Below are 18331 nucleotides of genomic sequence, written 5' to 3' on the forward strand. Positions count from 1 at the left end.
GTCAGAGGAAAGTGTTCTGCAGTGGATATTTAGAGTGCACTGAACACCTAAAGGCTGATTGTCCACTATATTGTTAGCCTGATGGGGGTTTTGAGCACAATTGTGATATTTAATAATGAAAAGGTTTGACCTTTCATATCCTTCATTGCTGGTCCTTCCGTGCCACTCTTAAACTTGCTTGCAAGGCACCTTGCTGTGCTTGGTGTGAAGATACAACAATGGAATGAAAGCAGCCAGGAATACATTCATGGTGCCTGAAAGTGTGCATTTCTTGTTTAGTTGCCATGAGCTGGCAGTACAGGACAACCTGTAGAGGAGCCAAGTGACAAGACAAATGTACTCTCCAGCTCTGAAGTTGAGTCTAGGGATGATAAACTGACAAGATAAGTATTAGATTCTCAGGTTACCAATATAGCAAAATATGCACTGCCATACTTCTGCTTCATTTTCAGTGCCATCAGTTATTTAAAATTATAGCTCTCAATGGCAGTCAGTGGCAACCTGCCTGAAGCACAGATATCGAACCATTAGGTAAATATAATAATTTTACAGACCAAACTTCTATGAATAGATCCAGCCAGAGTTGACTTGTTTACCCCAGAGGTAGTGACTGGCTAGTTTTACAGATTATTTGTTTTATTTAATGCTATTTTCATTTATGATGGTGTGACACTTTGAAGTAGAAAGAGAACTTTTGAATAGGAAGCACCCTTTAATCTGATATTCCTTAAACTATGTTACCTATTCTCTGCCTTTGATTGCTATCAAGTGAGCTTTTTGGTGTATAATTATGTTTGTACCAATTTACATGTTTTTCTGACTTTTGAAGAGGGGAAGAGTGACCAAAATGCATCATAAAATATAATGCAGAAAAACCCACCTTATCTATGAATAGCTGGATCTTCTCATCCTGAGATCAGGATTATAATAAACTCAGAACTTTGAGGTCAGATAGAGAATATTGAGGTTGATGCTACGGAAGACTTCTGCAGACCAATGATAGAAAAAATCTCATACCTTTCTATTAAATTCTCTAAAAATATTGAGAATACCTTTTCTTAATCAATTCCTGTCTGATACTGGCATGGATAGTATTATTGCTTGCTTCAAATTTCCCCGTGTAGGGAATGAGACCAGTAACTGATAGCACTTGAGTAGTTTCTGGAATCTGACTTCCGCATTCAATCTGCATGGCTAGCCATCATACTAAAGCAGACAACTGTAAGGTCAGAATAAAGAGGTTGTATTTTGCACTGATATTGCTCTTCGAAAGAGCCATTGCAGGCTTAATTAGCCAAATGGCTTCACTCAGACTGTACTATTTTATGATATTGTTTATCAAAGATAAAGCTCGAGGTGGCAGCACCTGGAGTGTATCTTCCCACAACTTCAGTTCAATATCTGATAAGAGCTAAGATGGATGCTACCTCTAAGATCTCTTTTTAAGCTATTGCGAATCCGAGCTGATATCCTCCCTCTCCCTCCAGTATGAGATCTTCCTGGGCTGAAATGACTTGGTTACACGTTGAATAAATTTACCAAGTCATCAGGTAAGCTTCAAAAAATATATTTTGTTTCATTTGTTGAGCATTTCTTATGGCCCACATTGTTGAGAGTTGTAAAGTGATGCAGTGATGCTCTTGTAGAAAAAAAACATAATACAAGAGTTGCCCTCAACACGAATGATCTCATTTGAAGGTAAGTTATCTTCGTTAACACTTCATCTTTTATTCTGTACTTGCAAGTAAGTTTGTGTGTGCTTTCTCACTCTGAAAAGACACCTCTTGATGGATTTTTGAATGCTCCTTATGTATAATAATTTGGTTTTAGGTTTCATTGTGCACATTCGTTTTTGTAGACATAGGTTTCAATGAGCAATAGCTTCTTGTATCTGGTCTTTATTTTTTCTTCTTTGCTCAGATGTGAGTATTACTGACAAGGCCAGCATTTGTTGCCCATTCGAATTATCCTTGAGTTCCCTTCTTGAACTGTTGCAGTCCAGCTGGTATAAGTACATCCACAGAGCTGTTGGGAATGGAGTTCCAGGATTTTGACAGTGACAGTGGCAGAATATATATTTAAAATACAACATTGTTTGTAGTATGGCATTAACTTGAGGGCACTTGAAAGCTTTATCATGTCGTTTTTCAGGTCTAGTGCTGTTTGTTTTAAACTAAATTATCATTGATATGGAAACTATGATACACTTGGTACTTTGCTTAAATGGCTTTTAAAATATTTGGGTATCCAGGGTCTTCTAAAATAAAAATGGTTCATATAAATACTAAATCTGTTCCCACAGTGTTGTCTCTGTATCTTGGCATTCCCATACAATGTGTTATATAAGTTCTAAAAATGGCATATAACCCATTCCAGGAAAATTATTATAAAGTTGTGCAGTCAGCCAGTAATTTTGAGAAGATGCTTAGAAAAGCAGCAAACAATAGATTTCATATGCTGAAAGTCTGCTATGTAGGTGAAAGGTAGACTTAAAAAAATATTTTAAAACTGAGTGGAATTGATGTAAATACAACTGCTACTGAAAGAAACAGAATAAATAAATTGCATGGAATAATGTATTGTTCCAAATCATTAATGGGCCATTAATTTCTTCAGTACTCTTCTACCTCCCTAATTCCGTTCTCATGAAGGATGTTCATCCCAATCACTTAGCTTTTTGATTTTTTTTTTTTCAAATGCTTTTGGATCTGTGTATACTTCCAATGCGTTCTACCTTTATTTGAAAAAAAATCTCTCTTCCTTGCTTAACAATTAGATACAGCAAGCTTTAAAAACCTGACAGCATAGTGTCCCATCTTTAAATAAAGTTTTTGAATGGAACAGACTGGAATTTCCTCTAGGTTGTTTACTTTTATATGGTTAAGTGCATCCATGGTGTCACATTTGTCTTGCTATACTAAGTATTTTTGATTTATTATTGTCACATGTATTGGGATACAGTGAAAAGTATTGTTTCTTGCGCATTATATAAACAAAGCATACTGTTCATAGAATACATAGAGGAGAAGGAAAAGAAAGGATGCAGAGTCAGTTGGTATGTCACCTCAGATTTTTGTATCTGTCTCCTGACGGAAGAAGGTGGAAGAGAGTCAAACTAAACCTGTTTTGTCATGCCAAAACTGAGCTTTTCTTTCAACGCTTTAAGTTTTATTTTCCCAGAGCCTGTAAATGTACATAATCGTTATTATTTTCATGATCAACCTCCAGAGACTTCTGACAGTACCCATTTTAGCCAACTTGATGAAAAGTTGAATATGGTACTGACCGATTTTCTACATCTCTCAATGCAGTTTTTGGCTGGTTTGACTCTTGTAATACCTTTAGGATAGAAGTGTCAAATATGTCAATAGTTTTGAAATGAACGAAACTTACCAGTTTGTTGCTAAAGGTAACTTGGGTATTGTTTCAAAGGACTGTTAAGTATACTGGACTAAGTATGTGTGATACTACTGAAGTAAAAGCCAAAATCATAAACTTTGTATTATCCTATTTGTGTCGTTAAAGTTGTCTATATTTGTGCAATTAAATGAATATTTTAGACACTTTTCGACTTTCTAATTTGATTAAATTAGGGTAGGCAGCAGCATAGTGGTATTGTCATAGAGGTTTACAGCATGGAAACAGGCCCTTCGGCCCAACTTGTCCATGCACCCTTATTTTTTTTTAAACCCCTAAGCTAATCCCAATTGCCCGCATTTGGCCCATATCCCTCTATACCCATCGTACCCATGTAACTATCTAAATGCTTTTTAAAAGATAAAGTTGTACCCACCTCTACTACTACCTCTGGCAGCTTGTTCCAGACACTCGCCACCCTCTGTGTGAAAAAATTGCCCCTCTGGACACTTCTGTATCTCTCCCCTCTCACCTTAAACCTATGCCCTCTAGTTTTAGACTCCCCTACTTTTGGGGAAAGATATTGACTATCTACCTTGTCTATGCCCCTCATTATTTTAAAGACCTCTGTCACTGGACTAGTGATTCAGAGACCCAGGGCAATCCTCTGGGGACCCGGGTTCAAATCCCACCACAACAGATGGTGAAAATTGAATTCAATAAAAATCTGGAATTCAATAAAAATCTTGAATTAATAGTCTAATGATGACTGTGAAACCATTATTGATTGTCATAAAAACCTACCTGGTTTACTAATGTCCTTTAGGGAAGGAAATCTGCTGCCCTTACCTGGTCTAGCCTACACGTGACTGCAGATCCACAGTAATGTGGTTGACTCTTAAATGCCCTTTGAAATGGCCTAGCAAGCCAGTCAGATCAAGGGCAATTAAGGATGGGCAATAAATGCTGGCCCTGCGAGCAATGCCCACATCCCATGAATGAATGAATAACTAATTGGGGCATCCATAAAAAGATTTTTTTTACCTGAATAAAGCCAGATTATTTGATTTTTTTTCACTAACTGATTTGATTATTATTAATAGGAATCTAATAATATCACTATTATTGCTGAGAAAAACAACATGTCTAATCTTTTTGTCAGGATACTTTGCAAGATTACCAAAAAAAACAGGAAAACAATTTATACTACATGAGAAGAAAGTGCTGATTGGTTGGCAAGTAGACACTGATTAGTAGAGTTGTTGCTATGGAGCATGCCAGAGGTGACTGATAGTTAGCTGCCAAGCATTGTTTGAAATTTAAAACCATGCAGCTTGACCCTGATTGGTCAGGGCATTGCCCTGAGGAATGAGTCAGTGAAGTTTACAAAGGGTTGAATGTGCCAGGCCGGCCAATGGGTACATTAGAATGCAGAAGTCAACTGGAAACAGACAAGGATAAGGATTTCGACAGCAGATAGGTTAAGGCATGAGTGGGGATGGACAATGTAACAGAGGTTGAAATAGAAGGTCTAATGGTAGTGTGGATATGTGGTTGGTAGCTCATCTCATAGTTACTGAGGTCGCAAGCAATCTGATTCACAGACAATTGCCAGGGAGATGGATGAATCAATGGCTAGGAAACATAGTTTATGATGGGGACCAAATACAATGGCTTCAGTCCTTCCAATTGTTTGTCAGATGAAATTTGGGTTGATCCAGTGTTAGATGTGTGACATTTTAGGACAATATACGTGTCAAGAAAGATGGTGGTGAGATAGAGCTGGCTGTCATCCATGTACATGGGAAACTGATGCTTTCTTTTCAGATGTCTTAAAGGGGCAGCATGTAGGTGAAAAATAGTAAGGGGCCAAGGATAGATTCTTAGGGGACAAAAAGATGAAATGATGCGGAAGCAGGAAGAGAAGCCATTACCACTAATTCCCTGACTTTGAATGTATAGATAAGAACAATAATGTAAGACAATTTAAATATATATTTCCAAATTAGTACTCTTAGGAAATTGCATATTCTATATAACCAAAGTGTCATAATGGGTTTCGTTTGGCTCAAAATGTAGGATGTGTCCCAGCATGGCCTGATTCTGTGCTGGCTCAACACCTTTTTAAGCAATCATTGGTTGAATTTTTATTTGCCCTTAATGCAAGGCCATTAATACCACCCATACTACTCGAACTAATAACTTGACTCAACCTGTTCTATTCAGTACTGTATTGGACAGTGGCAGAATTTTAACAATGGTTTCTACGAACACTTCAACTAATAATGGTGCAGCAGTAAATATTAGTTATTTGCTTTTATATCTTCACACATTTTCCTTCGCTCATCTTGTGAGGCAGTGAATCCTGTGAAGGATTTGTAGGCTTACTAAGTCTGACAGGCCACAGCATCAATACTGTTCACCTTTTTAAGGAACCATTTTAATGCCAGATATTAGCATAGTTAGTCCTGCAAAGCAAATGATTTATGGACTCCCACAACTCGCACAATGAGGGAAGGACACCAACAAACTTAATTATCCCACCGAATTTCAAAACTCAGTAGAGTTCAAAGCCAGCATTCTGGTCTAGACCTACAGAGAGGAGTTTTAGCCCACACCACTAACTTACACAGGTGAGAATATTATCACCTCAGCAAAAAGCTCACTGTGAATAAATATTTGTGGCTGAGAGGATGTTAATATAATTGGAAAGGTGGGACGAACTCCTAATCAGATTTTTTTATTGTCTTATGAAATTTTTTTTTTCACTTTCTCAAGTTTCAGTAAAATGAAGACAACAATACACTAAGACTCTCTCTCATGAGCTTTCACGGCCCACAGAAGTTTATATTCGGCACCAGTTCCACCAGATAAGCCAAAAGGGGAGAGAGAAAAGAAACTTGAAGCATTTATTTGTTATCCTCTTTTCTGCATTTTCTTCAAAGGGGTTGTTGAAGTTCAGGCTTTAGCAGATAATTTTTCTGGTGTACCACTCAAGCAGCCAACACTCTGAGGCTTCAGCTGAGTTTTCAGAGTGTTGTATTTCTGACATATCCTAAAACCTGATGCATTTAATGTATCATAACAACTTAATTATTTTTGTAGTTTTTTTAAATGGGCTGTTTTCATACATACCCTTGCTTTAGACATTTCTGTCTCTTAAAATTATTCTCCAACTAAATGACCATACAAGCAATCATAGCTTATGTCTAGAACACCTTGCGACCAACTTGCTTATTAGTACGCTAAAAATTGCAATAGCAATCATATAATTGAATGCATATACAAAATTACAATTGATCTTGCTGTCTTTGGATTATATGTACATGAACTTCAGGTAATTAATCTTGTTGGGCTATCAAAGAAACAATCCACTAAGGTTGCAAAATGCTGCTTGATTTCTGTTTGAAAACAGTTTTAAAATATAGATCTTCTAGGTGTGCACATTCGTTTTTTGAGAATGTGGCGTCTAATTTTCATCCAAATGGTAAATCAGAATGTTTATGGTATGATTAAATGTTTGTTTCATGCATGAATCATTTATTTATTGTAAAGTGTAGTTCAAAATAAAATTAACTCATTTTGACTAAAATCTAAGAAGCAATTTAGGATTATAGGTTGTTTACCAAATCAAATGCAGTGTTTTTCTTGTGTGAACTTTTTATTTTGGACTAATTGCATTTCCCCCTCTCCCACCAGAGTTTCTGGAGTGTCTACAATAATATTCCTGCAGTGACCAGCTTGCCCCTGCGATGTAGTTACCACTTAATGAGAGGAGAGAGACGGCCATTATGGTAAGTCACTGGCTATGGTATTAAATATCTAAAGAAGTGTAGTGTCTAAAATGCTCAGCCAAGCAACTTTTCAGCACTTTAAATTTATATTTTCTGGTTTCCATAGGGAAGATGAGAGTAATGCTAAAGGAGGATTGTGGAAAATGAAAATCTCAAAAGAACATACTGTAAGTATTTTTAATAAATGGTATGTGACATTGTCCATGCTCAGAAATATTTGTGTTTATCGGGTTTTATTTTAAACATATAAGATGGTGATGGAGTTGTGAGAAAAGCTTGAGAAACTCAATTCTGCATTGCCACCCAGGGTAAAGGGTTATCGCAACTGTTTTCCTGATTAAACTGAACATTTTTGAACAGTAAATGTCAGCAGTGTGACCAAAGATCATAATAACAGGAATTAGAATTTATGACATCAAAACTTTAGTAACATATCAGTTGATCTCCCATGACGTGCACATGAAGTAAAGATGAAATCCAATGTTGAGATGAAAAGGAGTTAGGAAATGAGTGATAAATTGAAGCAGTATGTGCAGTTACTGTGGAAAGTAGGAGTACACTTAAGTGCACAGCAATCTTTTAGCAAAACTAGTCAAGGCAATGGGGTTATAAACTAAGGCACTACAATGCCACCACCAGCACAAGAGTGTAATTACCGCATGACAACTTTGTATGGGAAGTTCCCATTACAGCATAAACATGGAGATTTAAATTAAGCCCCATCTTCCCTGTCTGGTAGAGGTAAATGATCCCATAGTGTTATTTGAACTAAGTGTTGTGGCTAATGATTATCCCTCAACCAACATCGCTGAAAACAGATGATCCAATTATCACATTTTTGGTTGTGAGGCCTTGCTGTATGCAGGTTGGCTGCACAGTTCCTACTTTTCCACATTCCAAAAGTATTTCATTGGCTGTAATGTGTTTTGGACCATCCTGTGTGGTCAGAAAGGGATCTAAATAAATGCAAGTTTTTTCTTATTGGAAATTATAGTGGGACAAGTTGACACTATATAGATAAAAGGTACTTGCTTTAAATCTCTCCATAACCATCGGAACATTAAATTAGTTTTCTTCCTTGCTTCTGGTATTAGTCCTATTTATAAAGTTGGTAGAGGAAAACAGATTTTTTAGTTTATTTTCAAAGCCATTTAGTAACTTCTTAATACACTGACATTATTTTTTTAAAAGTAGAATGGGGAAAGATTGAATTTGTTCAAAGGTTCCTTTACACCTACAGCAAAGATTTCAAGGCAGAATTTTGCAACCTTAATTTTGTAAGAACTTTTGCAGACTGCCAATTCTAAAACAATGCACTGAATCTAAATGAGTATCACATAAGACAATCAAAAGGATAGTTGTGATAAAATAAGAAATATTTATAGCAAAAGGTATGTTTAGGAATTAAATATTTTCCTATTTAAAAGTTCTGAAAGTCAAATCTTGATTGGCAAGCAGAGAAGGAATAACGGCTGTATTCAAACAATTCGGTCTCAAATCTGAACACTTCAACACTGGGTACTCCTGTATTGGGTAGGAAAGGCAAATCACATTACAGATATAAGTCACGTGAGAGATCAGGGGCCCATGTGATTTCTTGGATGAAAAGCTTACCTTGTCTGGAGTGAGTGGAGGATAATTACACTTGTGGATCGAGTACATCTGAAGGTAGCTAAGCTATCTTTTATAGACTTGACTGCAGTACAAATAGCTACACTTCAAACTGAAATTCAGAACTAGGCCAGTTCCAATTGGATGTAGAACTTATTGCTATAGATTATTCTTTTTTTATCAAAACCATCCTTATTAATATGACGGTTGTTTTGGCTATCTTACAATGTAATATTCATTTAGATTCAGTGTATTACTTTACATTCCAAACAAATTCAGCTGGCACTATGACTGTTCTTGCAATTTACATTCCCTGTTTAAACACTTGCAATTAATCAGTTTGACATGGTCTGTCATAGTTGAGCTTATTTATGCAAGTTTCTTCATATAAGGTCATTTTAAAAAGACATGTCTAATAAGAATTCTTTATCTGTTTCTCCTGGTAGGCTGCTGTTTGGAAAGAATTATTACTGGCCACAATTGGTGAACAGTTTGTAGATTGCTGTACAGCAGGTAAGATGAGCCTTATCGGTGACCGTTATTTTTGAGTTTTGTGTTTTTGTGACTATTTATTTCAAAGCTGTTCAAGATTAGAAACAGGCATTTGGACTGCTGTATATTTGTTAGAAAACTAAGCTTCCTCTTCCCTCCGCGTAAGCTAATTGTTTTATATGTCTTGAGAAAGGAGTGTTTTTTCAAAAGAAAAATCTAAAAATAGTAACTGGACAGTTTCTATAAATTTTTTTAGATCATTTCATTTTAATTCATGCTGAGGAAAGAATACCGTTGGGAGGAATATCTGTAATGTGTATTATTGCCTTTTTTATCCAATAACTCTCCCCACCTGACCCTCCAAAAAAAGAAATGTCAAGTGGGGAAATTGGCCACAATCATGCTTCTGATTGCATCCACTGACCCTATCAGAAAGTGAATTTTGTATGCAACCCCCTTGGGAAGTGAGAGAGGAAAGGAAACTAGTGTGAGAGTCTCTGTCTCATCTGTTTCTTTGTGTCAATAAGTATATCTGACTAGATTGCATTTTATTTGAGAGTTTCTGGTTCAGGCTGTGATCATAACAATTCTGATTAATTTAGTACATCAACTGAGAAAACAAAATATTATTTTCTCCCTCATGTAGTATGGCTGTTCTGCACAGTTAAAACACTTATCCAAATACTAGGGACAAAAATTAGCTCCCCTTTCAAAACAGAAGTACAGGACCAATTGCATAGTACAAAAAGAATTTAGCCTTTGTGAGTGCTGCAGATATAAAGCCAAGCAAAATTACGAAAGCAAACAGGTTAGTCCTAACTTAGCTTTTATAATGTTGTATGACATGCTGTCGACCCCATTGCCAGTAGCACCATCTGCTGTTCCATACTTGGGTATCCCGCTGCTGTCCTTCACTTCCCTCTTGCTCTGTAATGTGCATGGTTCTTGACTACCATTTTTCTGTACTTAATTTCCTCTCATATGCCCACTGCCTGGGTCTCTTCCTATTGCTTGTTCCCCACTTATGTTCGTTAACCACTCTTGTACCTCTGCTCATGGCCAGTGATGAGCAGTACAGGATCATTTTGTTTAAAATGATTCATCTGCCAGAAGAATTTAAATTTCCAGTATTGGGTTTGAGCACTGTGGAAATCTTGTAACAGCTCTACTAAAATCAGGGTGATGTGACAAAAGAGGCCTCCTTCATAAAGTTAGACAGTGGATGGTCAGGATGCTTTAATTAGTTTTGTGAGCTGTCCAAAAACAGTATCAACTTTTCCTGCAACTGTCTCCTTAATTTTGATTGTTACTGGCTTAAATTGATGACAACAGCATTTTATATTGAAGCAGCTTGTCTCCCTTCCATGCTTCCATATATTATTTGCCTAATGCCAATTAGGCGTTTGATTAAAAAACTTCAGCTATCTGGGAATACAGCTTTAATTGTTACTTAATACAGTCATGTGGTACTTTTTTTTTAAACAGATGATGAGGTAGTTGGTGTCAGTGTGAGTGTCAGGGATCGTGAAGACATTGTTCAAGTTTGGAATGTAAATGCTGCTGGAGCAAATGAAGTAACTATTATACAAAAGATTTATGAACTTCTCCCAAAAGTAACTTTTAAGGCAGTGTTTTATAAACGTAAGTATAATGTCTAAATACCTTTTTATGAAACTATACTTGTAAGCTTTGAGTTTCAAGTTGGCAGTTTAAAGATTACTTTGATTTGAGCTTCAGGTCATACAGATATATTTTTTCAGTAGCTTCTATTTAACTTTTTTATTTATTTATCTTCAAATACTGAGTTTTATTTTTATTGTTTAAACGAATTTTACTCAGCAAGCACTTGATGGTGTTTTATACTGAATATTCATGAAAATAAGCATTCGGAGAAACTGGTGGGAGTGAACTAGAAACTTAAAGATCATTAATACAAGTCCTGACAGAATAAATGCTGGATTATGGTTAAAAACCTAACTAATTTCCTTCAGGGAAGCAAATTCTAATGTTTAGGGAGAAACAAAATATTGCAAATGCTGAAATTTGAAATTAAAAATGAAAAATTCAACAAATTAGGCAGCATCTGCGGGAATAACCTTTCATCCTGAAACATTAATTCTGCTCAGTTGCCACATATTCAACGTGATCTGCTGCATATTTCAGTTTTTATGCCACCTCTACCCTGGTTTGGCTTGTGTGTGACTCCTATATATGGTTAATTCTTGATGCTTTCAGGACGGCCAGGAATGAAAGATAAATGCTACATTGCCTGCATTCACATTCCATGAACAAATGATAAAAATCAATATGATTAAGCATCTGTGTATCATTTTTCTATCATTTGATGCAAACCAAGTTGGAATGATGATTTTTATGAATTGGAAATATTCTTTACTTGATTCACTAGAAATGTAAGATCATTCGGGCAAAAATATACCTTACAGATGAAATTCCTTTAGGATAATGCTTCTTGAAAATTAATCATAAATTTTTAAGTTCCTGCTCTGAATCAGAGATGGTAGGGAACCTATGACATTTGTGCTGTTTAGTAGGTGAAGTGAAATTGATGTTAAATTGTGAACAAATCTCATAATGATGACTTCTCATCGAATCACTTAATTTCCTGATGGACATATTAATAGCAATATATTCTATTTGTACACACTGTTCTTTAGGAAATTTATGCTTGAAAGATCAGGTAGCCTCCCTCCAGTGAGTTGTATATAACACCTTGTTCTAGCCAATGTTTCCAATTCTTTTTTCTGATCATTGACAAAATATATTTGTTTTCCGCACTAGAAAATAATGAAATCACTAATTAATTATGTGTTTATCAAGGGAACGTATTGTACAGTCATAGTATTCGCAGAGAAAATGTTTCTTTTGAAGTTTGAGTTTCTATGCAAATCCTAAGGCTGCTTTTGCAGCAGTGCCATTTTGAAGAGCAACCCACTGAGGCCCAACTTAGCTGAATTAACCCCAATAATCAGTTTTTTAAGCCTCTCTCACACTTCTCACTCCTCTGCCCACATGACAACAGACCAGTGCTAACCTCCAGCTTTACAAGTATGGATTTGTCCCAGTCACACTCTTGCCATCACTACAGAATTTTGGAAATGCAATCCTTGTTCCAGACTCAAACAAGGACTCAGCAAATCATTTGCTGAAGGCTATTCTGGCTGCAAGAATACTGAAAGTAGATTCTTTTCAATCAAGAAAGCATTCAAGGTTTTGCCCAGCTCTACTCCACAGAAGGGTTGAGAATCTAGAGTGAGCACGAAACATTTCCAAAACAGCTCCCAGGCATGTACATGTCTATCTGCAGTCCACATACATTCACAAAGTTTTCCATGAACCCAGATATCCCCGACCGCTGCTCCTATACCACTCATTGATCAGCTTGTTCTATGGAGTTTGAAGTAAATGTTGATCCAGGTCAATTCATAGCCCAGGCAGTATTAAAAAAATTGTACGGATTAGTCCATCATACTTCTCAAGGGAAATATTAAATTTCCAATTAAGGAACCTCTTCCAAAGGATTTTCTAAGGTGTAGTTTTAGCACTGCATCATCAGCAAACATAAGCCTGTTGCCAAATTTTAAATGTTGTTCCTCTGTTGCTAGTCACAGAACTAATTCAGAATCCGATACAATAAGCTGACTAGCATCATCCAGAGTAAAGGGAGTCATGGCTTTGTCTAGATGATTTAAGAGAACTCTGTGCAGAGACCCAGCGTGTGATCTCCATGTACAAGACCCAACCCAACACAAAAAAGGCTCAAACTTCAAGTAGTGTATCTATTCTAAAGGCTAAATATAAAGTAGTGGTGTTGAAATATGAGTCAATACCTACATTGGGGTCCTGTACATTAAACAAGTTGAGACTTGCTATACAACCTTCTGCATTGTCATAAGATTGTGGTTTATACTGCATTTGATGATTAGCAGCCCAACTCCGATTTAAGACGATAAAACGAAAGCATGAAATCCAAGATTGGCATTTAACCACAAGAGGATCCTGTCACCAAAGCAACCCAGTTGATTTTTAATAAATGGGTCTGTTTCACAGATCAACCTAACCTTCAGAACAAGAAACTAAAAATTCTGAGGCTTCACATGAATGTAAGGCACTTGGAAGTTCCTTTCTTCCCTGGATCATCAAAAAGACTTCATACTCAACAACTTCTGACATATTTCTATTCCATTTATCTTTCTTGCATTGGAATTCCAATGCTGCCTTCTCAGGAAGGGTATTTTCCACTGTGCTTCCTTGAGTACAATGTAGAATTATAGGTGAATATCATCTGACTCTTCAGGGCATGATTTTACCAGGTGATCATTTCCCTGTGGGTTGATAAGTTATTTATAGGTGGAGGTTGAACATATTTGAAGAAATTTAGAAGATCATTAGATTACTTAGTAATCTAACATTTTCATTTTTTGTACTGTATTGTGTCACAATTAAGACAGCAACAAGAGATTGAATTAATACTATCCACATCCTTTTTCAGCTCATGAGGAACACCATGCTTTTGAAGGTGGTCGTGCAAAGCCATAATGATTCACAGCGAGCATTTTGCATTGAGAGATTTTATTTGTATGCAAGATTAGAGAGTTGGACTCTACCCACCAAAATGGTGAATTCGAATAGAAGTTTGATGAAATTGTAAAAAATCAGGTGACTAATTCTCAAAGGAAAGAAATATTGCCATCTTAGTATATTACAGTTATGTGTCTTGTATCAATATCTGTATTTGGTAAAATCTTTCTCAAGGTTGAAATGTTTCTCATTATTGATTTTATATTCTTTATTTTAATATTAGATAACTTATTTTTGCTTTTAACTGCATTCCTGTTCCTTCAAGCATGAGATTTATAATTATTTTAGGTTTAAGTATACGTATTGTACTTAACAAGTGGTTGCTAATATGCACATAAGATCCGCTGCTTAATCTGAAAACAAGTATCAAAGTAGGAATATTGTTTCGCATAGGTTGTAGTTGAACCTGATTTATGGTGGCATATTTCTATCTAGTGGATCATAGTTTCCTATTTTTCTTTAGAAAATTGATTGCACTGCGTAATCATGTAAGTCACTGTAATTTTTGGCCTTGTGGATGCTCGCACTGATATACAAATGTTCCATCAGCAGAAAATTCTGCAGATTGTCTGAAAGATCCATCTAGTTTTCTATTTCATTACCTTACATTGTACAACTTTCTTCAGCACCTATTATTTTAGGCCATTTGGTAATTCAGTTTACAATATATTTAAGTGTTTGTCTTCACTGAATTTTGAATCTATAACTGTAATCCTTTGCTGGTTATCTATTTCACTTGCTTAAAAAAACTTAAGTCTTATTTGAAATCAGAAATTTTTGAGAATTCTTTCTTACTACAGCACCTTAAACTAGTTTATTTTCTGTCCATAGAGAAAGCATGCAGTGAGGCAGTACAGTGTTGCAGTAGGTTTTTATTCTGTCACAGTCCTTGCTGTAGTAAGTGATGTTGTATGGTGCAAATTGTATATTTCATTGCTACGGAACCAAAGAATTCCCTTGTAAGGTTTTGAGAAATGTTGAAGAAAAGCAAAGAGAAAGCTGTGAATGTACACATGCCATGCCAAAACAAGATTAACATCCAAATATTATTTTGGAATTGCACAATGTAAGTGTAAATGTAAGTGTTTACTGCTATGAACTTCAATACTATATATATATTTATATATAGTAATTCTGCCTTGATAGTAAATGCAATCATGGTAATTATAACAGATTCGTATGAAAGATGTTCATAAGATCATGTGGGCTTCATATCGGATATTCTGATTACCCAACTGCCATGGAACTTGTTCAGAATCCAAACAACTTGCCTGAACTTATAATTATAACTAAATTGCCCTGAGAGGGCATGCGGTTCTCCGGATCAGAGGTTGTTTATCTATAATAAACAATTTACATGAAAATTTGCCATACTTTTGTCTGATCAGACTGGACTATCCATTATCTATTAAGACCATCAGGTTTTAAGTTCTGCAGCATCCATTGCACAAGTTTTTTGCCCCTAATTTACAGTAGTTTCAATAAAAATGCTTTAATATACCCCTAAAGACTAGGAAGTAGAGTTTTTGTGAAAGTGAGTTCTATATTTGATTTGCCATTACATACGGTAAATCTATAACAGAGATTTATCAGAACTGTGCTGGTTTCCTATATGTTGCATAATCCACATTAAATAGTATCAAAAATTATGAATTCTTCTTGGGTTTGTACGATAGTTTTTGTGTTTTAAGGAAAAAAAAGCAAGGCCCTTTGAAGTTACTGCAGTTTTCATGCTGTTTTATTTCCTGCGCACTGATTGATTTTTTTTTAGAAGAACGTAAACAACTGCTATTTTATCTCAATTACCCAGATCTTTTTTGTGAATAATGGATTAAAGCACAAACATTGTCATAACAGTTGGGGCAAACTGTTAATTCATAACTGTGAAAACTATACACTTCGCTATCATCATAAGGAAATTTCTATTTCTTCATGAATGAATCAGTAAGAATGTTTAATACTTTCTTAGCTTTTCATACACTCATAAGAAAGTTCTGTGACAGCCAGATATGTGAATGTTAATGTGCTATTTTTGGAGTTTTGGATATGGAACCTCCAAACATTTAAATCCAGATCTACTGGGACCCTGGTCAGCCAATGGCCAGTTTTAAATTGTATTCTCTTCTGATTTGAAAATAAAAACTATTTTTTTATTGCTTAGTCATGGTTGGTTATTGTATTGTAACGACATAAATTATTTTCAAACATGCAAGGTCATAGTTCTGGAGAATACTTTGCTCTTGAAAAGTCCCATTTGAATATTTGCATGTCACCATACAGAAATCACTGCTAGAATAATGGGTGATGTTCAGAAGAGGTGTGGCATTTAGAAATTTTTAAAAATATTTTTCTAGAATTGGTTAGCCTGTTTATTCAGAAATTAATATCGTTTGATTTATTTAATTGCCTTAACATGGGAACCAGTAGATATGACTTCAGATTGTTTGAAAGATATCGTAAGAGCTGGGGTCTTCTGTGCTCAAGGTTATCAAGCCTGCTGTAGAATTTGATATTTAGTCATCCCAATAGTATGACTCTATTCAATGTATGCCAGTTTTGAATTTTGTTCTTTTGATAGCAACTATTGAATAAAAATAAGTTTGTACAATATATTGTATTATTTGCATTGCAGCGACTTCCTGATTAAAAAGCTAATCGCAGCTTGACAATGTTTCATTCCCGGTCGGCTGAGACTATTGTGTTCCATTGTAACAACATCAATTTTAGCATTCCTCTAAAATCTAGGTGGCAATCTCATAGTTTAATTTTTAGTCCCTTGAACAGATCACCCTAGGGGTTAAGAGACAAAGGCTCAGTGTTTTTACTTACCTTTTTGTTAGTTTGTCATTTTAGAGACAAGTAGGCTTTCGACCTGCTCCATCATTCAATTGGCTCATGGCAGGCTCACACCTCAACTTATTTACCTGCCTTAGCTCTATCTCCAGTCATCCCACAACCTTTTATAGAATCATTGAAATCATTAGAAACACCACAGTGCAGAAACAGGCCTTTTGGCCCATCAAGTCTTTACCCACAGAGCATCAACCCAGACCTATTCCCTAACCCCATGTATTTATCCGCTAATCCCCCCTAACCTACACATCTTTGGACACTAAGGGGTAATTTAGCATTGCCAATCAACCTAACCTGCACATCTTTGCACAGACAGAGAGAACTCCAGACAGTCACCCAAGCCTGGAATGACTGCAATTTCTCAGTAGATTTATATTAAAAAGCTTTTAAGAGTATTTGAAAGTTTACCCAGTGCATTTTCCTCCAATTTTCTTTCCAGACTCCAGTAACCAAAAGGATGTTATTCATTGGAGAAGAGAATTTCAGATGTATACTTCTGATACAAGTAAAAATGGTTCTGATTTCCCTCCTAAATGGCCTAACTCTAATTTTAAGAGCATGACTAATCACTCTTGATTCTGTCACCATAAGAAATAATTTCTCTGCATCTACTCTGGATCTTTTTACCTTTTTAACCATGTTGATCAAACCTCCCTCAATCTTCTAAACTTGAGGGAACATGCAAGTTTAAGCCTCAACAGTCTTACTGGCCTATTTACGCTCTGTTTTCTAAAAGCTCCTGTAATCCAACAAGATAAAAGTCTTGATTACTGGTTATTTATCAATACTCATATCAGGTAAATGATTACGGAAACTTCAGCGGTGGGGGTGGAGGCCGGAGAGAAGTGGATCGTGACAAGCACTAGGCTAATTTTTAAAAATGGGTGTCAAAGATGGTCAATGCTTTTGCACTTAGCGAGTGCAAAGGTTAACTGTGACTTGTAGGTCTAAACCTTATTGTCTTAGTCCTGCTGTAGAACTGCGTGGACTGCATCATTATGTTGTGAACAGTTGTATAAGCAAACAACAACTTGCATTCATATGGCACCATTAACACAGAAATGCCCCAAGGCATTTTACAGAAGTGCAATCAGGTAAAAGTTGACAGTGAGCCCATGGAGATGTTTGAATGGGTGATTGAAACTTGATGAGGTAGATCTTAAAAGAGAAGGAAGATGAAATAGGCAGAGTGCCTATTGAGCTTGTGATAGAACTTAATTGATGAAACATCTAAATATAAGTTAAATTGAGGACATTGAGGAATTGCTGCAGCAATGTCCTGGAACTACATTAAATACCTATTAACAACTGAGGTAGCCAGTGGTAAGCTTTCCCTTGACTTAACTGCATCTTTTCATTTTAAATTTCCAGTTTTTTATAGTTATTTCCCAAAGTATCCCACAAACTGAAGCTAATCTTTAATCTTAACTCCAGGTGGGACCTGTGTGTTGTGAAAGTTTCTGTAATGCTTCCTGTATTGCCCAAAGATTTTGAGCAGATATCTTCACACTCCCAAACCATTGCTGCTCTCAAATTTAGTTGAAGAAAGTTTCGCTCTTTAGATTTGTCTTCATTCTTTCATGGGATGTGGGCATCGTTGGCTAGTCAGCCTTTATTGCCAATCC

General features: G+C 36.0%; 1 protein-coding gene across 2 annotated transcripts in view; it reads left to right on the forward strand.

Moving 5' to 3' along the window:
- The window catches only part of eif4e3 (eukaryotic translation initiation factor 4E family member 3), an 88934-nt gene extending 72481 nt beyond the window's left edge, over positions 1–16453 (forward strand). For both annotated transcript variants that reach the window (XM_078209447.1, XM_078209448.1), the window contains 5 exons: positions 7057–7151; positions 7258–7318; positions 9209–9275; positions 10740–10895; positions 13765–16453. In XM_078209447.1, coding sequence (XP_078065573.1) covers positions 7057–7151; positions 7258–7318; positions 9209–9275; positions 10740–10895; positions 13765–13811 — 426 coding nt within the window. In that variant the 3' untranslated portion in view covers positions 13812–16453. The remainder of the gene's footprint in view (positions 1–7056; positions 7152–7257; positions 7319–9208; positions 9276–10739; positions 10896–13764) is intronic.
- Positions 16454–18331: the final 1878 nt, after the last annotated feature.

Source organism: Mustelus asterias, chromosome 3, assembly GCF_964213995.1.
Source record: "Mustelus asterias chromosome 3, sMusAst1.hap1.1, whole genome shotgun sequence".
Classification (NCBI taxonomy): domain Eukaryota; kingdom Metazoa; phylum Chordata; class Chondrichthyes; order Carcharhiniformes; family Triakidae; genus Mustelus; species Mustelus asterias.